At 47.0% G+C, this 25,134-nt stretch overlaps 1 protein-coding gene and 1 pseudogene across 1 annotated transcript in view; both read left to right on the top strand.

Moving 5' to 3' along the window:
- Nucleotides 1-25,134, top strand: part of FGD5 (FYVE, RhoGEF and PH domain containing 5) — a 121,028-nt gene that overhangs the window by 68,393 nt on the left and 27,501 nt on the right. The window contains exons 6-10 of the mRNA XM_032306022.1: nt 18,775-18,935; nt 19,199-19,355; nt 19,986-20,073; nt 21,803-21,853; nt 22,449-22,507. Coding sequence (XP_032161913.1) covers nt 18,775-18,935; nt 19,199-19,355; nt 19,986-20,073; nt 21,803-21,853; nt 22,449-22,507 — 516 coding nt within the window. The remainder of the gene's footprint in view (nt 1-18,774; nt 18,936-19,198; nt 19,356-19,985; nt 20,074-21,802; nt 21,854-22,448; nt 22,508-25,134) is intronic.
- LOC116570094 lies at nt 2,217-3,746 on the top strand (annotated as a pseudogene).

The following is a 25,134-nucleotide window of genomic DNA, read 5'->3' as shown; positions in this document are numbered from 1 at the left end:
CTGTGCTAAGGTTTCTGGAAGGATGTTTGCAGTTTCCTCAGCCCTCTTGTTGAGGAAGGAGGAAAGAGGACAGATGTAATTCAGGGTCATTGCTGTGTGTGCGAGTTTAGGTGGGTGTGTGATTATACATGTGTTGGTGCATGCATGTGTGGGGGGCATATATATATGTGTATATATGTTTAGATACTTCTGGAGAAGAAGGTATGTTAGCACAATGACAGAACAGCTGGGGTATAGAGAGGCTTTCTCAGTCATCTCAGCACTGGGGCGGTTAACACCTGAGCCATTGGAGAGGAAATCCTGTGGACTTTCTGAGGAAAGGAGGCCAGATGTGGAGACTGCCTGGGTATCAGGCACTGCCACCCGCAAAACTGTCTGGAAGGTCTCCTTTTGCAGTCAGTTTAGTTCACTTCAACAAACATGTTTTGATGAATTCTGAGCTCTTGTGTGACAAGAGATGGGAAATAGAAAGTCAGATCAGACAAGTCCTTTCCCAGGAGCTCTCTGGCCAGCAAAGAAAACAGATTAGAAAATGAGAAATTATCTGGGGCACAGGGGGAAGGACTGACAACCTGGGGGAATCATTCCCCGAGGTGGTGACTTTTGGGATGAGTCATAAGGAGGAATGAGAGAAGAGGGTACAACAGAGATGTGGGAAGTGAGGGAGCATCAAGGGCACCTGCTCCCTGAGGTCTCTAAGCCATTTCCAGTCCCCTAGTAGTTTAGTATCTGATGCCACACTGTTCTGCATTGTTCACCATGTCTATCCAAGAACATCAGAGCTGGGAATGTCCACCCTAGACATATTGTCTGTGGTGACATAGAGGCCCAGAGAGAGTGACTGAGCCAGAGTGAACACCCTGTACTCCCCGTGCACTGTCATGTGTTAATCCTGCATCTCCCAACTGCCTTTGGAGCTCTCTGTGGCAAGGACCTTTCTGGATGCAGCAGAGCCCCAGCACCAACCCAGGTCTCCTGCAGAATCCAGCTGAGGTCCCTGTCAGTGACATCACCCTAGTGTTGCATTGCTATGTGAGCAGGGGCCCCCAGGTCCCCAGAAGCAGGACAGAGCACTACTCTGTGCGCCCAGTGCCTCCGTTTTGCCTTTAGGATGAAAGGTTTGTGTTCATTATTAAACCCCAAAGACCTCAGGTATGAAGTGTACCACCCTCTTAACACCTAGAATATCTCTTTAGGAAGGGCAGGAAGAGTCAGTATCCTGTTTTTATTTTTGCTTTTTTCCTCTATCACTTGCCTCTGAGCTGGCAGCATGACTGAGAGGCTGGGCTTTTTGTTTTATGACTTTGTTAAGAGCGTTTTAACTGGGAAACTTCCATCTGTGTTTGCATTGCTTCCTGCCAGTTGGAAAGATGCTGAAACCACTGGTAATCCATAATAATATCCTGAGGAGGAAAATAAAAAGAACCCATAAAAGTCACAACTCTTAAGCTAGTTTCGGGAAATTGTGGTCCAGAGCTCCATTTATGACGTCAGTGTGTATGGGGACAGAAGTGGAAGAAAAGCCCCAGTGTGACTCCAAGTCCAAGCCAGGGACATGAGTCCAAAGGAAACCCATAAACTTCGAGACATTCTCCACCACTCCCAGACTGGATCCATCTCTGAGTGCTAAGATTGGCAGGTTATCTCTCAGAATTCCTCCTTATAGATTTGATGGTATTGAAATCCCAAAGCTGCCCAGAGATGAGAAAGGCTGATCATGCATTCTGAACCTCCCCAGCTAGAAGGCCCCTGGCTGCATTATGTTGTTTTGAGTGGGGATAGGGTGGCCTGTGGCCTTCTGTGTTTGTGATTCAACCCTGTACTTGTGAACTGGTAGACAGAACTAACTCAGGGATTACTAAACGTTCTGGTCATCAGGAATTGAATCCTAATAAGCAAGATCCCACTTTTACATAGCCTGTTAACTAAAATGGATTTTATATGTTTATTTATTTTATTTATTTAAGATTTTGTTTATTTATTTAGGGGGGCTGAGTGGGAGAGGGGCAAAAGGAGAGGGAAAAGCAGACTCCCTGCTGGGCAGGGAGCCTAACTCAAGGGGATCCATCCCAGAACCCTGAGGTCATGACCTAAGCTGAGGTTAGCCACTTAAACAGATGAGCCACCCCGGCACCCCTATGTGTTTTAAATGTTTATGAAAAAAAGACAAAGAAGATGCATCAGCTGTACTTCAAAAAAAAAGAAAAGATGTAAGAGTTTTCCATATATTTTAGATACTAGACCCTTGTCAAATATATAATTGGAAAAAAAAAAAAAAGGTGAGCTTTCCGTGGCGATAGCACTCTCACGACCATGGTGAACGTTCCTAAATGGACTTTCTGCAAGAAGTGTGGCAAGCACCAACCCCACAAAATGACACATACAAGAAAGGCAAAGACTCTCTATGCCCAGGCGAAGCGGCATTATGAAAGGAGGCGAAGTGGCTATGGCGGGCAGACTAAGCCGATTTTCCAGAAAAAGGCTTAAACTACAAAGAAGATTGTGCTGAGGCTTGAATGTGTTGAGCGCACTTGCAGACCTAAGAGAATGCTGGCTATTAGGAGATGCAAGCATTTTGAACTGGGAGGAGATAAGAAGAGAAAGGGCCAGTGAGTCAGTTCTAAGCTTCATATTTTGTTATATTATGAAGACAATAAATTCTTGAGGTTATGTTCACTTCATTTGGTTGCTGTTGGTCTTTTAAGAGGGAAATAAACTAGTGCCATCAATAAAATTCTCCTCGTGGGGCAATTTATGCTTGGAAAAAGAAAAAAGAAAAAAAAGAGGTGAAGAATATATGACTGAGACTGTATGTGGTCCACAAACCTTAAATATTTATGGTGTGGCCCTTTACAGAAAGGCTTTGTTAACTTCTGGTTTAAAGACTTCTTTCTGTCCTTCCAGAAACCCAGTCATATATTCATTCATCCCCCTGCCCATCTATCTGTATAATCAAATTCTCGTCCAATCATGTACCCAGCTTTTCAACCACTCATCTGTCCTTTAATCTATGCCCCCTTATGCCATATCTGTGTTCCCGCTCATACCTTCCTTCAGTTCATCCACTATTCAGAGGTCTACCCATCCCTCCAGCCATCCGGCCATCCTCCCGTCCACCCATCCACTCACCCACCCACTCACCTATCCATCCAATCATCCATCCACCTGGCTTATTCCTCTTGAATCAGACATCACAGGATTTTTACAGTGCCTGTGTGGCACTGAGATGGGCTTTCGAGCCCCTAAGATAAATAAGGCCTGGAATCTGCCCTTGAATAGGTGTCTCTTATTTGTGGGGGAAAGGATGGAGTGGGGAGGAGAAATAGGTGGACAGTTATGCTACTCCACAGTAAGTATAATTTGCACAATTATAGTTTTGTGCAAAATCAGGAGGGGAAGGGAGAGACTTATTCCCCTTTGGGGTATCTAAGAAGACTGGCAAAAGAAGTACCCCTAAGATAGACTCTGAAGGAACCTGATGGAAGAGGGCACGTAAGGCAGGTGGTCAGCATGGAAATTCTCACAGACCTGAAAGTACATGATATGTCTGGAGAATGGTGCATCGTCACACATGGTTAGAACATGGATAAGTTTGGAAAGGCAGGTTGGAAGTGGAATTGGGGGTTGAATGATTGGTCCAAAAACCAAGTACCTGAAATGCCAGGCCAGGTAGTGAGTCATTATAGACTTTGAACAGTTACGTCCTGTGGATATCATCAGTGCTGTGCTTTCTCATATTAAAAAAAAAATCCCTCCCTAGCAAGAGCTGAAAAATTCCTACCATGGGTTCCTCCTTTGGCCTAAGGCGTTGAAGCCCTTTTCAGAAGCCAGTCTGCCAGGCGCCTGGGTGGCTCAGTGGGTTAAGCCGCTGCCTTCGGCTCAGGTCATGATCTCAGGGTCCTGGGATCGAGTCCCACATCGGGCTCTCTGCTCGGCAAGGAGCCTGCTTCCTCCTCTTTCTCTCTGCCTGCCTCTCTGCCTCCTTGTGATCTCTCTCTGTCAAATAAATAAATAAAATCTTTAAAAAAAAAAAAAAAAAAGAAGCCAGTCTGCCAACAGGGAGAGGTAATCCTGGAAGTTATCACCATCTGATTCCCCAAGAGAGGCCCCCTCCTCTAAGAGGCCCATCAGACATGATCTGATCCCTCCCCACCTACCTCTCTGGTGCTGCCTCCTACCACTTTCATTGTTCGCTTTAGCAACTCTGGGCCTTCCCACTCTTCTTCACATACTACAGATGCATTTCCATTCCATGACTTTTCACACGCTTTTCTGCCGCTGGAATGTCCTACCCCTGATCTTCTCATAACCAGTTCCTCCTTCTCATTCTGCTGTCAGCTCAAAGAAGTGGTGCCCAAAACTTCGTGGCAGAACAACCATATTATTATGCTTGCAAATTCACTGGGCCAGAAGTTTGGACCAGGCAAGGTTGGAAGAGTGTGTCTCTGTTCCCCAGTGTCTGGGGAGGACTTCAGGACCAAGGGAAACTTGATGGCCAGAGGTTAGAATCACCCCAAGTGTCATCTTTCATGGCTGGTGGTTAGGGCTGGCTATTGTCTGGGACCTCATTTGGGCTGTTGACCAGAACACTCACTTGTGGCCTCTCCATGTGGTCTCTCTGCTTGGGCAAGTTTGGGCTTCCTCACAGCATGGTGGCTGCATTCCAAGAGTTGGTGTCCCAAGAGAGAGCCAAGAGGAAGTGCGTGGCATTTTTACATTCCAGGCTTACGTCACGTAGCACCACTTATATCATACTCTAGTAGTGGAGAAAGTCACATACGTCTACCCAAGTTCAAGGGGAGGGGATAGTTTCCAGTATCAGTGGGAGAAATACCAAGCTTACATTGCATAATGACCATGTGAGATAGGAGATATTGTTATGAGCCATTTGGGGAAAATATAGTCTGGGTCAACTGGAAATCAATTGGTCAAAGTTCGGTTCAACTCAGTGGCTGTGCTTCTTATATGTTCATTCTGGGACCCAGGCTAAAGGGACAGCAGGCAACCAGGGAAGGCCCTTCCCATGGTGATGGCAGGGAACAAGCAGAAACACCAGAGGTCTTCTGAGATTCAGGCTCATGACTGGCCTATCATCACTTCTGCCCAATGCCATGCCCTTGCCCAAAGATGGGGGATAGTGATCTGCTCTCCCTAAGAAGAGGCCATGGCAAGGGTGTGGATGCTGGGGGAGGGTAAGGAACCACAGCTGTGCCTCCTCTTCTGCACCATCTCATACTTCATTTTATTTTCTTCATGGAACCTTTCATATCTAAAATCATCTAATTTATGTATTTATTTACTTATGTCGTATTTTCATTTTTGTTCAGCTCCAAATACTTTCTAATTCCCCTTGTGATTTCTTCTTTGACCCATGAGTTATTTAAAATTATGTTGTCCCATTTCCAACTATTTGTGAATTTCCCAAATTTTCTCTTACTGCTGATTTTTAATTCTATCCTGGTTGGAGAATGTGCTTTGTGTGGTTTTAAACTTATTGAGATTTGTTTTTGGCCTGCCATATAGTCTATCCTAGAGAATGTTCCATGTGTGCTTGAAAAATGTGTGTTTTCTGCTCTAGCTGGTGGGTGTCCTATAGATGTCACTTAGGTCAGGCTGATCGGTGGTGCTGTTTGAGTCTTCTATATCCTTGCTGGCTTTCTGTCTCATCCTTCTGTCCCTTACTGGGAGTGGGGTATTGATTACTGAGTTGTCTCTCTCTCGCTTCCATTCTGTCCACTTTGCTTCATTTATTTTGGGGCTATTCTCAGGTGCTTATTTACTGTCTTATCTCCCTCACTAAACTCAGTGTTCGTTGAGGGCAAAGAGCTTGACTGGTCCCATTGCCAGTGTCTTGTGAGGCTTGGTACACCATCAGGGCTCAGTAAATATCTGATGAATGAGTGATGGTGGGGCTAATCCTTCCAGCAGTCTTACCACTTTTTCAGTCAGAAATCTTTCCCAAGCACCTCTAACGTGCTGGGTACTGGGTCCTTGCCCTTCAGGAACTGACAGTCTAGGAAGGAGACAAGCACAAAAGGGACAATATTAGTACAATGATAGGGGTGTACTGAGCCTGAGAAGTTCAGAGGAGGCCCCCGTCCGAGTCTTCTGGAGGCTGGAGAAGAATTCCCAGAGGACACATGTCTAAGCTGATACCTGAAGGATGGGGAGTAGTCGACCAGGTGAGGAAGCTTGTACCTGGCAAGAGGATTTGTATATGCAAAGGTCTGGAATCATTCAGAAAGTGGCATCTTTGGGAGCTGAAAGAAGTGTTGCATGGCTGTGGTGTGTGCATGAGTGACAGAGTGGTGAGACGTGAGGGGCAGAGTGGGCAGGGTCCCATGAATCGTGTTGGGGGTTGGTTTTGATCCTGAATGTCTGTGGGGAGGCCATTGGGTGATTCCAGCAGAAGGTGACACTGGACTGGAGTACTGTGGGCAGATGGGAGGGTGATGTGCTTGGTGATTGCTGGCTGTAGGGGGCGGGAGAGGAAGAAAGGGGTCCAGGCTGACCTCAGATATCTGACTTGCTGACTCACCAGAGCAGCAAATGTTGGAAGGGGTCTATCTAGACACAAGGGTGATGAGGAGTTTAGTGTGGGTTCTGTGAAGTGTGAGGGGTGGGGGAAGGACATCCCAGTGATTGCTGGGCAGAGGATGTGCACCAGAAGTGATTAAGTGTGGAGATATCAACTGAAGGCCCGGAAGTGGCCTGGAGTTCCCTGAGGCAATGTGTGGGATGGGGAGGGGGTTTCAAGCACTGGGGTCCTGGCAGGTTTTCGGTTTTGGGGGGAGTTGTTTTTTGTTTGTTTGTTTTTCAATTTATTTGAGAGAGAAAGAGAGTGTGCAAGAATGGGAGGAGGGGCAGAGGGAGAGGACCAAGCAGACTCCCCACTGAGCAGGGAGCCCAAGGACAAGAGCGAGGATGATGATGACAACAAGACAGGGCTCAGTCCCAGGCCCTGCGGCTCCATCCCAGGATGCTGAGATCATGACCTGTGCTGAAGTCAGGCGCTTAACAAAACAGCCACCCAGGTGACCCTCCTGGCAGGTTTTTGTGAAAGGGTCAGATGGACTAAGGGAGGAGTATTAGGAGAACACAGTGCAGAAAGGCAGATGAGAAGCTTCTCAGATCCTCCCTGAATCTGTCCCTTGATAGCACCTCCCGCACCCACCTTGCTCTGTGGTGTAGCCGCCTGAAAGGGCATCAGGATTGCCCAGGACAGAGCCAGATTTCTCAGACTGCTTGGAGGAACAGGACAGCCCTCCCTTAGCACTACATGCATGTTTAATTCAACCGTGGCCTTGGCGCTGACAGAACTGGGGCAAGTGCAGGATCTAGAGGGACTCAGTGTCAGATTTATGAGTTTATCTGAATTGTTGCTATCAGTTTGCCTCCGATTACTGTCCCTTCTTTCCTCTCCAAGACAGCTCTGGCTTCTCAGCACAGCCAGTGTCCAGTGTACCTGGACACTGGTGCCGTAGAGGAGGGCGGCATGGGCATCTGTTGACCTTCCGTTATGTGCTTGACAGTCACATACGTTATGTCTTTTAACTACACACACTCTGTACTCAGTAAAGAGTTCTCAGATGGTTGAATGAGTCCAAAACTGAGTCTCAGAGAAAATGAGTGACTTGCCCAAGGTCACACAGCCAGTAAGAAGTAGGGCCAGGGCCATATGACTCCAGAGCCCTGAGAAGGGGAGGAAACAAACAGAAGTAGAACAGTCTGTTTAGGTTTAGGGAGCATTAGGAGGGGGAATCAGTGTGAGCAGGACGAAGGAAGTCAGAGAAGGCCTCCTGGAAGAGGATGTTGAGATGGCATTGATGGACAGAAAGTAGGAACAGGCCTTCCGGGGGATAGGAGCAGCAGGAACAAGTGGACAGAGTGGAGGGTTTGGGGGTGTGGGGTTTACAGGAAGTGTGACTAGAAAGCTGGTCTTCAGGGAAAGCCTGAATATCATGCCCCAGGGCCTTTCAAAAGGGAGGTAGAAGAATTTGGGAGCCCTGAGGACTTGAGCAGGGCAGATGCAGTGAAGGAGTTTGGGGGAAGGTTGGTCTGGTGGGTTGGATGGAAGGGGGTGATGCTGGGGGACCAAGAGGTTAACCCAGGCCAAACTCCTAGATGGCCTCAAGCTGGGGAAGTTGTGTAGATCTAGGAAGATTGTGTGTCTGTCTCTTACTTTTATCTTTGCGCCCATATCCGCAGACAACATTAAGAAGTAAGTTTTAATTGAGTGGAGAGGACCCTGTTTCTGAGTTCTTGCAGGCTCTCCCAGGGCACAATCAATGAACTCATTGATCTTTGTGGACCCAGAGAGAGACGGATTTTGGTTCAGTGTGAGATGTGCTTTCTTTCCATTTGAACTGCCTGGGAGGGGGGATGAGCTCTCCGTACTGGGAAGTATGAATGTAGTAGCTCTTGGGGAGTTCTCAGGAAAGGGGTTCCTACCCCACGTGTGTGGGGTTCAAGAAATTCAGTTCAAGAAAAGGAATTGCTGGGTAACCCTGGAAAGTCTCTCTCCCTTTTAATCCTTCACCCTGAGATGGCCAGTGGGACTCAGACATTTTTAGCCATGGAAGCTTGTCTTCAAATGGAATTTTACCTGGAACCCCGAAGACTAGCTAAAAGGAGAGATGCTTTGGTTCAAAGGTGGGTGGAGGCCAAAGTTTGGGCCCTGCCTCTACCTCCCTTAAGGTACCTCTGCTTGCCTCCCTCTGAGGCTCCATGGAGCACAGTGTGAGAAATAGTCGACCAAGAAAGTGGTTTTCCCAATGTGGTCCCCAAACCAGTGGCACCAGCATTATCAGGGAACTTATAAGAAATGCATATTCTTGAGCCCCACCCCACAGCTGTGAGATCAGAAACTCGGTGGGGGGGGTGGCCATCTGTGTTTTAATGAACCCTCCAAGAGATGCTGATGGGCAGTACCATTTGAGGCCCACAAACAGATGATCCTGTAAGGTCCCTTCAGCACGAGTTCTTTGTGATTCCCTGCCCCTTCAAGACAAGCATCCTCTAGAACACTGGTCCCCAACCCTGGTTGTGCAGATAGCCAGAAGCTTTAAAATAGATGGTTTAAAAACATTCATTCAGCACAGTTATAAACAAAGCTCGGCCAATCTAAGGGTGAAACTTAAGTGAATGAGACACAGTCTGCTCTCCGCATAATTGGAGAGAAGATAACAAACATACAGAGTAAGTACATAGCCTGACAATGCAAAATTTTGCAAAGCCATTGCTTTTCAGGCTGGGATACACATAACCCTGCCTGAGGTATGTAGTAGTAGGTGTCCAACAGGACACTTTTCTATGAGCTTCTGCTTTGCTTTAGATATATATTTTTAAATAAATTAAATCACACATGGATATATTTTAGAGAATAATGTAAAACATGCCTTAATACATAAGCTAAAATATGAGACTTCAGAGACTTTCTGAGATCAGGGTGGTTCCCTTCAGGCTGTGACCCCAGAGTTCTGGAGGCTGTAGACTGACTGCTGAAGTAGCCCAGGAGAGCTTCATGATGGAGGTGGCATTTGAAGCAGCTTTAAAAGATGAACAAGATATGGATTAGATGCCAGAAGCACAGAACAAAGACACAGAGGCTGGAAAAGAGGATTCCTGTAAAGCAGTGGTGCTCAAAGTGTGATCCCATGACCAGCAGCAGCAGCATTACCTGGGACCATGGGAGAAATGAAAATTATCCAGCCCCATCCCCAGCCTCCCAAATGGAAGCTCTGGAGGCAGGCCCAGCAATGGGGGGTTTGAAAAAGTCCCACAGATGATTGTGAAGCATGCTCATCTTGGAGAAGTCCTGGTATGCAGAGTGAGCAGGTGTGGAGGTAGGTTGGACTATGAACTCCAGGCCCAAGACTTTAACTTTAAATGAAGGGCTTGGAAGAGATGCGAGGCAATGGGGGAAAGGAGCCCTTGTCTTCCCTCACCCAGGGACCTCAGAGAGCAGCTTTCTTTTTTAAAAAATGTTTTGTAACTTACATACAGTTACATGCACAAATCTTAAGAGCAGGGCTTAAGATTTGTGTGTGTGTGTGTGTGTGTGTCTCTCTCTCTCTCTCTCTCTCTCTCTCTACTTGTAACTACCACTCATAATATTTTCATCATCCCAGAAGATGCCTTTGTGCCCCTCTCCAGTCCATGTCACCCACCAGAGGTTACCATTATTTTGCTTTCCACCACATTTGATTGGTTTAGCCTGTTGTTGGACCTCATACGAATGGAATCGTGAATTACATATTCTTTTGTGTCTGGCTTCCTTAGCACAACGCAATATGTGAGATTCATCCAAGTATTATTCTGTGTCGATATACCACCATTGGCGTATCCATCCCTTTGTTAATGATCATTTATCTCGGGCTATTATAAAGTTGCTGTGAATGTTCTCACACATGTCTTGAGGGAACATGAGCAATCATTTCTCCTCAGTATCTACCTGGAATGGAATTATTGGCTATAGAGGAAGCACAGATCCAGCTTTTATTAGGAACTGCCAAATAGGTTTTCAAAGTGGTTGAAGTGATACATACTTCCACCCCCAACATCTGAGAGTAATGTTCCTCATGCTGCGAGTACACTGGTATTGTCAGTCTTCGTACTCGTGGCTGCTGATGGTGGTTTCTCTTTGTGGGTTTAGCTTGCATTTCCCCGATGGTCGATGAAATTGAGTATCTTTTCTGTTTATTAGCCATTTGGAAATCCACATTTGAAGTCTTTTGCTTATTTTTTAATTGGGCTGTCTGTCTTTTTCTTACAGATCTGTAGGGAATTCCTTAAATATTCTGGACACAAGTCTATTTTCAGATACGTGCACTGTGAATATTCTCCCAATCTGTGGTCTCCCTGTTCCATTTTTTAATAGCTTAGTTGAGATGTAAATCTCGTTCTATACAATTCAACCATGTAAAGTGTAAAATGCAATGGTTTTTAGCATGCTCAGAGCTATGTAATCATCACGACAGTCAATTTTGGCATATTCTCATCACCCCAGAAAGAAAGTACAGTCGCCTAAGCTGCCGCTCCCCATCAGCCCACCTCAGCCCTAGGCACCCAGCTGTCTAGTCCTGTCTCTGTAGATTTTCCTGTTCTTGACATTTCACATAAACCGTACCCTTTTGTCATCGATGTCTTTCACTAGTATAATGTATTCAAGGTTGTCCACATTGTTGTATGTCTCAGTACTTCATCCCTTTCCGTGGCTAACATCCCGTTGTGTGGATAGGCCACATTTTGTCTATCCATTCATCAGCTGATGGACATTTGAGTGCTTCCCACTTTTTGACTATTCTGAAAATGCTTCTGTGAACATTCATGGGTAAATTCTTGTAATGAACATATGTTTTCCATTCTCTTAGGAATATACCTTTAAGTGCAATTGCTGGATCATGTGGTAACTTTTTAACCTTTTGAGGAACCACCAGCTGTTTTCCAAAGTGGCTGCACCATTTTAGATTCCCACTAATAGTGTGTGAGTGTTCCAATTTCTCCCACCTCCTTGCAGGACTTGTTTTTATCTGTCTTTTTTGTTATGGCCATCCTGGTGGGTACAAAATGAGATTTCATTGTGGTTTTGATTTTGCATTTCCCTAATGACTAATGATGTCAGACATCTTTTCATGTGCTTCTTGGTCATCTGTATATTTTCTTTGGAGAAATGCCTTCAAACCCATTGCCCATTTTTTAATGGGTTATCTTTCCATTGTAATTCTGCATACAAGTCCCTTATCAGATCTGTGATTTGCAAATATTTCCTCTCATTCTGTGGGTTGTCTTTTCACTCTCTCAAGAGTGTCCTTGGAAGCATAGAAGTTTTTAATTTTGGTGTAATCTAATTTGTTTTGTTGCTTGTGCTTTTGGTGTCATATCTAAGAAAGCTTTTCTAGTCCCAAATCACAAAGATATATCCCATATTTTCTTTAAAGAGTTTTATAGTTTTAGCTCTTACATGTAAGTGTTTGATTCTGGGTTAATTTTTATAGATGGTATAAAGAAGGAGTCCAGATTCATCCTTTTGAATATGGATATCCAAATTTCTCAGCATCGTTTGTTGAAAAGGCTTTTTTCCCCACTGAATTTGCTTGGCACCCTTGTTAAAAATCACCATAAACATTTCTGGATTTATTTCTGGGCTCTTAATTCTATTCCCTTGATCTTTATCTCTGTCCTATGCCAATAGCACGTAGTCTTTTTTTTTTTTAATGATTTATTTATTTATTTGAGCTAGAGAGAGAGAGAGAGAGAGAGCAGGGGGAGGTCCAGAGGGAGAGAATCTTCAAGCAGACTTCCCACTGAGCAGGGAACCCAACATGTGGCTCAGTCTCATGACCCATGAGACCCTGACCTGAGCTGAAACCAAGAGTCAGACAGTTAATCAGCAGCTAGCCAGGCACGCTGATACCACACAACCTTGATTCCTGTAGCCCTCTAGGAAGTTTTGAAATAAGGAAATGTGAGTCTTCCAACTTTGTTTCTCTTTTCCAAGATAGTTTTGGCTGTTCTGGGTCCCTTGTATCTCCATGTGAATTTTAGAATCAGCTTGTCAGCTTATCCTTTAAAAAAAAAAAAAAGGGCAACTGAGATTTTCATGGGGGTTGAGATGAATCTGTATATCACCTTGGGGAATATTGCCCTGTTAACAGTATTAAGTTGTGAATATGAGGCATCTTTCCATTTATATAGGTCTTCTTTAATTTGTTTTTTTTTTAAGAGAGAGGGTAGGGGCAGAGGGAGAGAATCTTAAATAGGCAGCACCCAGTGCAAAGCCCTATGTGGGGCTGGATCTCACAAACCGGAGATCATGACCTGAGCCGAAATCAAGAGTCAGGTAGTTAACTGACTGGGCCACCCATTCTTTAATGTCTTTAATTTCTTTCAGTGATGTTCAGTGATACCCATTCTCTAATTTCTTTCAGTGATGTTTTGTTGTTTCCAGAGTACAGGTTGTATGCTTTTGTTAAATTTATTCCTAAGCATTTTATTATTTTTCATCTTACTTTTTCAATTATTTTAAACTTCTGTCTGTCTGTCTATCTATCTATTTTAAAGATTTATTTTAGTGAGAGAGTGAGCACAGGTAGGAAGGGCAGAGGGAGAAGGAAAGAGAATTTCAAGCAGACCCCACACTGAGTGTGGAGCACGGAGCCCAGCACAGGGCTCAATCTCACCACCCTGAGATCATGATTTGAAAGTCGGTCCTTCAACTGTGCATCCAGGCACCCCTGAACTTCTATTTAAAAATAAATTCAATTTTGGGGCACCTGGGTGGCTCAGTGGGTTAAGCCTCTACCTTTGGCTTGGGTCATGATCCCCGCATCCTGGGATCGAGTCCTGTATCGGGCTCTCTGCTCAGCGGGGAGCCTGCTTTCCTTCCTCTCTCTCTGCCTGCCTTTCTGCCTACTTGTGATCTCTGTCTGTCAAGTCAATGAATAAAATCTTTAAAAAATAATAAAAATAAATAAATTCAACTTTACAGAAAAGTGACAAGGATGGCAGTAGTACATAGAACAACCAAATTCCCTTTTTCCATATTCAATCTGTTAACATGAAGTCCAATTTATTTCTTTTTCTATATGGCTCATACTTTTTATATACAGTTTAAGAAGTCTAGGGACCCCTAGGTAGCTTAGTTGTTTAAGCTTCCAGCTCTTGATTTCAACTCAGGTCATGATCTTGTAGTCATGAGATCGAGCCCCACATTGGGCTCTGAGCTGGGCATGGAGCCTGCTTAAGATTTTCTCTCCCTATCCCTCTGCCCCCGCTTCCTCTTCCTCCCTCTCTTAAGAAAAAAAAAGTCTTTGTGTGCCCCGACACAGAATTGTTTTCAGGGTTCCAAAGTATCCTCCAGTGACTGACCAGGCCAGGTGAAGCCATGTCTCCTGGATAGCTCATGGCCTGCCAGTGCATGTTTGTGATACATGTGGGTCTTGGTTGAGTTTTGTGTGTGTTTGGCCAGATGGGATCCCAGTGAGTGCACTTGACTTTTGGCAGCAACATCAGTGGTTTGACATTCTGACTACCCACCAATTGTTTAGTCCAGAGAATGGAGATACTGTGCTGCCCAGAAAACTCAGTAGTAGGTTTGGAAAAGAGAAAAAGGGGACAAGGGACTAAGCCCTGCAGAGGAGGTCCCTACTTTCACCATCCCACCCACAAGCCCAGGACAGGGTTCTGAGAACCTGTGAACTCCAGGAAACTTGTCTGGGCTCCAGAGCCAGAGAGGCAGTCCTCACACTCAGGCCTCTCCACCAGGCTGTCTTATGGTCTCTGTGGTTGGATAGAAGCCCTGGCCATCACTCTGGAGAACTGGGTTCTCCACCTCCTTGACCTGAGCAAGTCACTTCCCTGTCTGTGCCCATCTGTAAATGTGGAATTGGCATGGAACAAGGGAAAGAGCCAAGACTTTGGAATCAGGTTGACTTTGGCTTGAATCTTGCCATCTTAGTGGCTTTGGGCAATTTATTTAACCCCTCTGGACCTGATTATTTTATTGGCAAAAGGAAATAATACTGCCAAAGTGAAAGGGTTGTTCTGAGGACTAGATGGGAAAGTGACTGTACAGTGTTGAGCTCAGATGGTGCACAATGTTCAGTATATGTTGACTGTTGTGTTGCCACTTTCACTGGTCTGGGTGCTGGGGTTACAGCACCTCAATCTAGGGGAGAAGGAAAACATAAAAACGAATCATCCCTAAAACATAGCAGAAGGCAGTGTGCACAAACTCTGTGAAGAAGGTATTTGTATCCCCATTTAGCAAAGGAGGAAATTGAGGTCCATAGAGATGAAGTGACTTGCCCAAGGTCACACATACACAACTGTCCAGGTAGACAAGGACTCATTTGTGTTCTCTAGGCGTTGGCTTGGAGCCTAGAATCTCTAAGGCTGGACAGGAGCTCCACAGGGATCTGGGAAGTGAACATGGTGAGAAGGTGGACTACATGAGGAAATCCTTGAGCCCAGAGGGGGTTTGTACTGGACCCTGCAGGCATTAGGCCATTCAGTTCTTCTTCCTTAGTATCTCTCATCCATCCCCTCTCTCCATCCCCATGACCACCATTGGGTCTGGGCCTCTCTCCTGGATGACTAGGACAGCCTTCTCACTTGTCTTGCCCTCATTCTGGCCACCTTCAGTTTGTTCTTCCAACAAAGTAAATTTTCTAAGATAGAAATTTGATCCAGTAGTTCCCTGTCACCCCGGAATGAAACCCAAGTTCCTTTAAAAGTCTGCAGGGCCCTGTGGGATGGGTTCTCTGTATGATCTTCCAGTGCCATCATATTCTAATCCTGTACATTTTCTGCAAGGTGCACACACACACTGTACCCAAGACATACTCAAGTTACTTCCTTCTCCACCTCAGGGCCTTTGCACATGCTGTCCCTCTGCCTGAAACACTCCCCTCTTATCTCAGTGGAGGTGTTGCCTTTCTGGCATGCTTTCTGAGCAGTAAGCCAGGTCTCCCTTGTGGCCAGCTGTGGCTCCTATGCTTTCTCCATCACAGCACTTAGACCTCTGAGTAGAAATTGTGGTTTTACTCCTCTTTTTCTCTAGATTGCAAACTCTTTGAGGGCAGAATAGCATTTCTTAATTTCACTCTTTCCTCAGGGCTTCGTGCAGAACAGGCAGTCAGAATATATGTTGAATGAATAAGGGGATAAAAGCCGGGTATCTCCTACCTCCTTTTTTTTCTTCCATCTGAGAGACCCTGGTTGCAGTAATGGCCAGAACTATTGAGACAGCAGAAACCTTTCAGGGAGTGATGGATGGTGTGGCTGGCACTTGGCACCGCCAGCCGATGCATGAGTTTTAAGAACGGATGTTTGTGGCGAGTCCAATTATGCTCTGGTTTTTGAAATGAGTCATGTTGATGATGGCCATACTGCCCATTGGGACTGAGTCAATTTAGTGAGAATTAATTACAGATGAGAAACTAGCTTGCAGAGTAGCTAATATTTCAGTTCCCTGGGGTCCAATGCACATGCAGCCATCAGTCTTGTCTTTGCTTGTCCTTCCTTCTCTCCCTCGCCTTCACCCTCTTTCCCTTTATGTGCTGGTCTGGGCGGCAGAGTGACCGAATTATGATCTTGGCTTCCCTGTGGCTCACTCTCCTTTTCCGTTAATTAAAGGTCTTTCAGTCAGTCAGTAGTCAGTGAGTACTATAAAACTCCTCTGTGTCACATGCTCTGTTGGACTTTAGAAACACAGCAGGAAACAAAACAGATGTGACCCTGCTCTGAAGATGTCATAACTACAATATAATCACAACTGCCATGGGGACAGCACTTCATAGTTTACAAAGCAGTTTTAAACGTCAGGATGAGCCTCTCAGCAGCCTTGTGCTGTGTTTAGTGGTATTGTCATCTCCATTTTACAGGTGAGGAAACGGAGGCTCATGTAGGTGACAGCTTATCCACAGTCATCAATTGCTCTTTTGGTGTATCTGAGCTTGAACCTGGCGCAGAGCCAATAACAATGTGTTGAAAGTCCTGTCAACCAGCTGCCCAATCAAGAGGGATTACTGTCTACATCAGGATGTTTTCTTTCTTTTTCTGGGATGCCAAGGCTGAGAAGAACCTGCAGAGCTGAAGGCTGGGTCCTAACCATGGAGACTCATAAGGAAGAGTGGGAGGGTCCTCCTGCCCTGTGTCAGCAGAGAAACCCCCACTCCAGGTTCAGAACAACCCCAGTGTCCCAGAGCCAGCTGTGGGCGGAAATAAGAACTAAACACCACCTCCCCCTACTTGCCTCTCTCTTGTAGATGACACTTTCTCCACCCTCTGAAACGTGCTTTCAGGAAAGGCTCTGATAGCTTAGGGGCAATGGGATTTGGTTTCTAATTATAGCTCTAGCATGTGGCATCCACTTAAGGACACTCATGCCTTCAGCCAGAGAGTCTCTTCATTAGTTCAAGATTCAGCCCCAAGTTTCTGACCTCAGTGATGGGACTAGAGGTGTCCTGAGACCTTCAAATTGCACTTGACTGGGGCTGATGAGGGCCGGCCTCAGGAAAAGCCGGCTCATCCTCCCTCCTTGGGACCGCAGGCCAGGGTGAGCCGTCCTCTTCTCATCCTTCCCCCCAGTTCCCGGCAGAGCAGGTTGCAGCAGCAGGAGGTCAGCTTCAGACAGGATGAGGTGTTCAGGAAGTAGAGACCTTCGTAACCCCCACATCTGGTGTCCTCTGTCTGACTGCAGCCTCATTACAGATACTGGAGGAGGGGAGGGCACAGAATGTGCTACCTCTCCCATTCTCTGTCCTGCTCTCTCGTCAGTCCCTCCTCCCCTATCTCTTTCCCCTCCATCGTTCTCTCTCTCTCTTTCTCTCTGCTTTCTCATTTTTCTTTCTCTCTCCCCTTGTCCTTCTCTCTGACCCTGACCTATCCCTGCCTTTTTTTCCTAGCCCTCCCCTTCTCTTGCATTCCTTTACTGTGAGAGAACATCAGTAGGACTTCCTGGAGGAGGGGCTGCTCATCCTCTCTGGCATTTTCCCCTTTCAGATCTCAATGTAAAGAGACCATTCTAGCAATGAAAATCGTTCAGCAGTGGAATTAACTGTCTTGCTCGGTAGTGAGTTCTCCATTAGGGAGGCAATCAAACAAGGCAGTGTGGTCATCTTTCCTAAATATTATAAAGGTGATTTGACCTTTATTTGGACTGGACCACCTGACCTCTGATGCTAATGTTTTTCCTAATGAGCACTGCTCCACAATTTGAGGTGGTTTCAGTATATTCCATATATTTAAAACTACAGAGCTCTGGTTCATGCAAGAGCAGGTGTATTTAAAGGTAAAAACTTGTTCTTGTGAGAAAAATGTTTTGCATTTGTTATCATTTTAATGTTCATTCAATTTAGTTGAATTTTTAAGTAATTAATCATAATACAAAAATTTTAGAAAACAGGGAAGAAAAAAATCATTCCTAATCTTAGAGCCCTGATATAACTACTGTTTACATTTTGACTGATTTCCTTTTAGCTTTTTCCTTTGTTTCTGTTTTACAGAACTGTGTTAAGGTAGAAAGATAACTTTGTATCCCTTCTTGATTCCTGGCTCTAGGATATGAAAATCTGTACATAGTCACCATCTGTATCATTTTCAGTGACTGCTTAACACACCATAGAGGAGTTGCCTGTGATTTCTTTAGCCTTTGTTTTATTTTTATTTATTTATTTTATTTATCTATTATTTAAGATTTTTATCTATTTATTTAGACAGACAGAGATCACAGGTAGGCAGAGAGAGGAAGGGAAGCAGGCTCCACGCTGAGCAGAGAGCCCGATGCGGGGCTCAATCCCAGGATCCTGGGATTGAGAGCCCGATGCGGGGCTCAATCCCAGGATCCTGGGATCATGACCTGAGCTGAAGGCAGAGGCTTTTAACCCACTAAGCCACCCAGGTACCCCTAGCCTTTGTTTTAAAGCAACACAGTGCATGAACCTTTTCAAAGATGGATAATGGTAGAGCACTTTATATTACTTCAAAGAGAGGGTTACCTGAAGAGCATGACCCAAGTTCAGGAATGAACATGCTTAACACCCTCCACTGTAGCAGGCATTATATTGGGTGCTTTTGGGGCACGAGTTATCTGTGATCACCAGGTGTGTGTTATCACCCCTGTTTTACAGGTGAGAATGCTGGGGTCTGAAATGCTGGCCAAAAGTCCTATACTATCTGTGTAGGTCAGGGCTTCAAAGCCGTGGGGGGAACTCCCAGGGAGAACTTGTGCTCAGTCCTGTGAGCTGTGGTAACAGGCCTTTGGTGTTTCAGGATTTCCATGGAGCTGTCATGAGGGCCTTGGATGAAACAGACCAGGAGGGCAAAGACACGTTGGCCAGGGAGGAGCTGAGGCGTGGCCTGAGTGAACTCCCAGCCATCCGAGACCTTCATCAGGGGATCCTGGAGGAGCTGGGGGAGAGACTGTTGCACTGGTGAGCTGTCCATGGACTCCTGCCCCTACTTCCCTCCATAACACTGGGCGGGGGGCTCTTAAAACCCAGCATGTGAAATGGTGTCTCCATTTGACCGATGCAGAAGCTGAGACACAGGTGTTCAGTCACTTGCCTAAAGTAAAACAAGCACGAGGGTCAAGATGGGGTTGCCACCCAGTAATGTGACTCCAGCGCTCACCAGTGAACACTGTGCTGGTCAAAAGGCTTAGTTCTCGCTGTCCCGCCCCCCTCCCCGGCTGCAGGGAGGGCCAGCAGAAGGTGGCTGACGTCTTCCTGGCCCGGGAGCAGGATTTTGACCACCATGCCACTCACATCCTGCAGTTCGACAGGTATCTGAGTCTGCTCAGTGAGAACTGCCTGCATTCTCCCCGGCTGGCAGCTGCTGTCCGTGAGTTCGAGGTGGGTCCCTTGGTCCTCTAAGAACCTGCCCTAAGGATACAGGGTGGGGTGGGCATGGAAGGGCTTATTGTAAATCAGTAGGGCTTCTTGGTAGGTCTGAGGCCAGAGGGGAAGACCTGGCTGGGGGAGGAGAGGGTGACCCAGTAGGAGGGAAGACCTAGAACCAAGAACATTCCCTCATGGATGATCGATGACAACTCTTTGAGCCCCCAGCATGGTGAGGGTTTTAGTGACCATTCTCCTGTCCCAGTAGAAAAGCATAAAGCAAGCTAGGGCCGCAGCCACTGGAGTGACCAACAATGGACCAACAAACTGGGTATCCAGTTACTAGACAGAAAAATGGGGGCTTTTTCCCTTTTATTAATATTAGATGCAAAGCAGGGATTAGTAGATCCATGTTACTGAATGTAGCACTGAATGTGAGCTTGAAGGAAGGAACTGTCACAGCACGGTGGTGCTAATCTGGGAGGCCTTCCTGGAGGAGGGGATCCTAGTTTTATAGATTGGGGAGACGCTCAGTGTGACAAGGAAAATGTGTGGATGGAACAGTGTATGAAGGATGCTGTGAGCCTGGTGCCTTGAGACAGAGGTCTCTGATGGAGTTTTGTCCTTTTTATCTCTTGGGAGCAGCAGAGTCAGCAAGGAGGTGGCCAGAATGTGAAGCACCGGCTGCTGCGGGTGGTTCAGCGCCTCTTCCAGTACCAAGTGCTCCTCACAGGTGGGCCCCACAGGAGGTCAGGATGCACTGAGATGTTGTGGGGGCGGGCACCTGAGAAGGGGTGCTGGTGATGGTGGCCAACTGTGTGATGACAACCTCCCCTCCCACCATGGGGGTGGGGTGGTTGGGGGAGGACTACTCTCAGTTCCTGGCACCTGCTTCTCCAGACATGCTAGACTCTGCCCCCACCTTCCCTCCAGCTGAGCTTTGGACCCCCTGCTGCCAACATGGAAACCTCACTTCAGTGGCCACCTTCTGTGTCTTACTTCAGCCTCCCCCATCCTAAAACAAAGAAACTCATCCCTTCCCCCATTCTGCATTTCCTTGGTGGGGTGTCTTGTTTCCCTAAAGCTGTTCTTATCACCAAGCCCTTCTTATGGCCCAATCAGTGGACATTTTCCACTTTGAACCTGCTGTGGCCATCTCTGTGGCTTAACCATTGACCACTTTCTGCTTTTCAGCCCTCTCATTCTGAGGCTTCTCTTTCCCCCTGCCTCCCTGAGACCTCTCTACTGCCCTTCTCCATCTGTATTGACAACCTCCCTACGTCAACTCTTTCATTAATGTTAGTGTTTCTTGGGGCTCAGTGCTAGGTCCTCTTCCCTTCCTTCCTGTATTACAAACTCTCCACAGGGAGTCATCCCCCCTCTCCCTCCACCTGCCAGAAACACCACACCTCTCTCCTGAGCTCCAGACTCATTCACCCAGCTGACTCCCAAATGGACAAAGACACCACACCCGGGGAACTGCTGTCCCAGTAAGAGAGATGGACACCCACACATAGAGCTATGCGTGTAATTCCAGGTAGTGACCAAGGCCATAAGGAAAGTATATTAGGGCCAACAGACATGGAATTTGTTCATTTAATTCAGCGAACGTTTATTGAGCATCTACTGTGTACAAGGTTCCGTGCTAGATGCTAGAGATACAGCAGTGAATTAAACAGCCAAAACTCTGTGACACTGTGGAGTTTATACTTTAACAAACTAACAAGGAAATAAAGATATGTCATTGATAAGAACTCTGAAGAAAATAAAGTGGGCTGAGGGGATGGGGCATAATCGGGCTCTGAATTAGATACAGCACTCAGGAAGGACCTCTCTGAGGAGGTAACACTCCATAGAGATCTCTGCCAAGTGAGGACATGAAGATCTGGAGAAAGAGAGTACCTGTAGAGGGAGTAGTGAGTGCAAGGGCCTGAGGGTATTAACAGGCTTGGCGTGTTCAAGCAATAGTAAGAGTGCCAGCATTGCCAGAATGAGTGAGTGACATGGAGAGGTCACTAGAGAGAGGCCAGCCCATGTAGAACTTTTGGGCATAAATGTGTTAAAGGTTTAATATATCACACTCCAGTGTGTTGATGGTCACATCTGTTCCCCCAGTAGACAGTGTGCTTCTCAAGAGGCAGGGATTTACCTTGTCTGTGTCCATATGCCAAAGGCATAGCACAGTGCCCCGCACACAGCAAGCACTCAATGGAGACTTGTTGAATGAGTGAATGACTAGCAGTGCTGGCAGTGATGCTGGTGATGATTCAGGAGACTGTTTTGTTCTAGTGTGGTGGTGTGGAGGGCTAACAGGGGTGAGAGGGTAGATACCCCATTCTTCTGGCACTTATCTTCCAAGTCTGGAAGGGGGGCTCCTGCTGTGGACAGGAGGGACTGGCCTCCCAGAGGCAAACTAACCCTGGCTCTTGTTCTCCTTGAAGACTTTTTTTTTTCCCTTGCAGACTATTTAAACAACCTTAGCCCGGACTCAGCTGAGTACGATAACACGCAGGGTAAGTGCAGCATGAACCTGGAGGATGACATGTTCCTCTTTAGGTCCCTGTTCTCCCAGCTCTGGTGCAGGATATAGCCCCCTCCCTGGCAGCTGGATATGCAGTGGGCAGGAAACCTCTGGGGCTTCTGAGATGATTCCCCCTCACCTCAGGCCAGGCATCCCTGGGATGGGCTGTCATCCAGTCAAAGAAGCGGGCAGTAATCAGGATTTGGTGCTAGGAGGTGGTGTCAGGTCTCAAAAAGTCACCGTAGTGTCCCTATTTCCTCCCAGTTCTATGTGACTGCCCATGCATATGAACTACCAGGGCAGTCCCTATTTTAACATATTCAGTTTACAGCCAAGGGAACTAAGGTATAAAATGGTCAAATCACTGTCAAGGACACTTAGGCAGTAGCAGCACAACAAGGGTTGGGCCTGTAACCTGATCCAGCTGTGGGAAAACTTGGTGCCATCCACAGACAAGCCCCTGCAATGGCAGTGATCTTGGGGAGTGGGTGGGAGAGAGGAGAGGACAGAAGAGAGGCGAGGATGGTGGCTCCTGGACTGGCCCTCCTCTACAGAAGGCCTGCTATCTTCTCTGCTTCCCTCCACAGGTGCACTGACTCTCATCTCCAAAGTCACAGACCGTGCCAATGACAGCATGGAGCAGGGGGTAAGTCTGTTTCCTGGGCTCCTTCTCTGGGATTCAGGTCTAGGACTCCCTCTAGTCTGCCCAGGTCTGCCTTGTGATACTCCACTTCTGGGGGTGCTACAGGCAACCATCTGCTGGGACCTGTCAAAGAGTTCTTGGCCCTCGGCTTCTGGCCCTGACAGTTGCTGTGTGAGCTCAGGTACTGTGTATTCCTGTCTGGGTCGCTGGTTCACCATTACAGTAGTGAGGGGGCTACAGACTTGTACAGATCTGGTGAGTAATGTCCTGATTGTGGTCTGAGACCCTCTGCTTCAGCACCTGGAGTGCCTTGTAAGTTACAGATTCCTAGGCACTCCTTAGAATATCTCTGGGGCAGGTCCAGGGATATACATTTTTAACAAATGCCCCAGGTAGATATTTTGCTCACAAAAGTTTGAAAACCACTTGTCTACAAGAATATGTGAGCTCTAAGTGCACGCCTGGTTCTGCTAGAGTGTACCTGGTATTTAGTAAATAGTTTTCTGCCAAGGATGGCCAACTTTATCCCATGTCCCAACTCTATTCGAGTGGTATGTTGATTACTTGTGTCCCATATTTTCTGCTCCACTAAAATGAGACTAGACCTTTGTGTTGAGAAGTATCCTGAGGCTGATTCCTAGCTCAGGGGGAAAGGAGTTTGATGGTCAGTTAGTGATATGTTCCACAGGCAGAGGTGGGAGTGATGGTGCTATGCCTGCCGAGTCCTTCCTCAGCTCTGCTGTGGCAAATACACAGAGCATCGTTTTAGTGAGTCATCCACAGGTAGAAGAAGAGGAGGAGAGTCACATCTATGGGACACCTACTCCATGTCAGTCTTGTGTTGGGGACTGGTGATATAGAGTTAAGACATGAATCCCAGCACAGAGGATATCACAGTGTATGGAGGAGTAAACATGTGGACATGATAAGCATCATAAGGGAGAGAGAAAATGCTACATGTTTCAGAGAAGGAAACCATCCCTGCCATCCGGGGCTGTGAGAAGAGATGATGTGGAAGGTGCTCCCATAGGGAGGACACATGCCTCAAAAGCAGAGAGAGGAAAGTTGTGCCCGGAAAGGGGCCTAGCCTGGGCAGAGGCATGGAGAGTGAGAAGCATAGGTCACATCAGAGACAGAGAGCAACCCAGCATAGGTGGAAGATGGCAGCAGGGTAGATGAGGTAGGACAAGAGTCTGAAGAGATGGTGTGCTGAGTGTGGAGGCGAAAGGCATCTGGATGTGAAAATCGGTACATCAGACATGTCATCATCATCGGGACGTCTGCCCTCCAGCTCTAGGGTCCATGAGCTCCTTGGTGCATGTTGTTTTGGCATCCTGTACATACATAAGATTTCCTTCAGTGTAGCCACAGACGGGAATGCTTTGGCGTCCCTTGCGCTGTTGTGACGGACATAGCAGCAGATGGTCTGGCTTCTCTGCATCTCACTTAGCCAGGGATGCCTCTGTTTCCTAAAAGGAAGACTGGGCCAGGAAGGGCCTTGTCTTCCCTCCTGCAAGTGGCACCCTCCTGCAGAAGGAACTGGAGGCGCTGCAGCCAGAGCCCCCGCAGTGCCTTCCCCCAGCTTTCTTGAAGACTGGGGTTAGGTGCTGTGCCTGGCACAGGCTGGCTTCTGTCTCTCCAGCTGCCTGGGGATACCACACTGGGCCTGCTCTGGATTAGCAGCCCCTATTGTACACTTCCTGGGATCAGGCTAGGACTCTGCCTGGGCCATAGACAGGTGGGTCCTGCCCAGTGCCAGAGCAGAGCTCAGTGGCTTGAGAGGCTAAAGGACAGGCTGGGGCTCTGCCTCTCCCTCCCCATGGCCACTACCCACCTCAGGCCTCATCACCTCCAACCCTGCCATTTCATTCAGAGTGATCCTGTTAAAATATGACTGGTGGTGCCATTCCCCCATTTTATAAAGCCTTCTACGTCTCCACATTGCCTTCAGTAGAATCTGGGAAGTACTTATTGGTTGTAAGAACCAGGGAAGGTTTCCTGGAGGTGGTAGCATTCACGTGGGTTTTATGCTCACATCAAACCATTGCTGTAACTCCCCACAAAGGTAGCTAAGTTGGAGATACATTTTCTAGGATGAGCCACATCCCACCACCGTAAAATGGGGCCCAGTACCCACCTGATACCAGGTCTGAAATGCCACTGATAAGCTCACTAGGAGAGAGTACTGACAACCAAGCCAAATTATAAATCCATTTAGCAGCCTGTTAGCAGAAAACTGTTAGGTGATGGGAGAGGCTTTGGGAAGTGTGACTCTAAGAGCAGTGGCCAAGGTGACCCCTCCCCTGCCATGATCCTCATATTTTGGTGGAGGGCAAGGGAACAATGGGAGCAGTAAGGAAGACGGGATGGGAAAGTTTTAGAAGGGGGAGAAGTCATCCTCACCAGCTTTTCAGGAAAGGCTGTGGCAAATTCCTGTGTAGCATCCTTCTCCTGGTGACCACGGCTGCCTCTGTTAGCAGGGGATCGTGCCCTGTGTTCTCTAATCCTCAGGGGAACTATTATCAGCCCAGTGTCACAAGCAAGGAAACTGAGGCCTGGAGAGACAGGTTGCTTCCTCACGATCCCTCAGGTCTCAGCGTGGGAGCTGGGTTTGAACGGGAGCCTTTCTT

This window comes from Mustela erminea, chromosome 1 (genome assembly GCF_009829155.1).
Source record: "Mustela erminea isolate mMusErm1 chromosome 1, mMusErm1.Pri, whole genome shotgun sequence".
NCBI lineage: Eukaryota > Metazoa > Chordata > Mammalia > Carnivora > Mustelidae > Mustela > Mustela erminea.
This window is presented reverse-complemented; position numbering and strand designations above follow the sequence as displayed.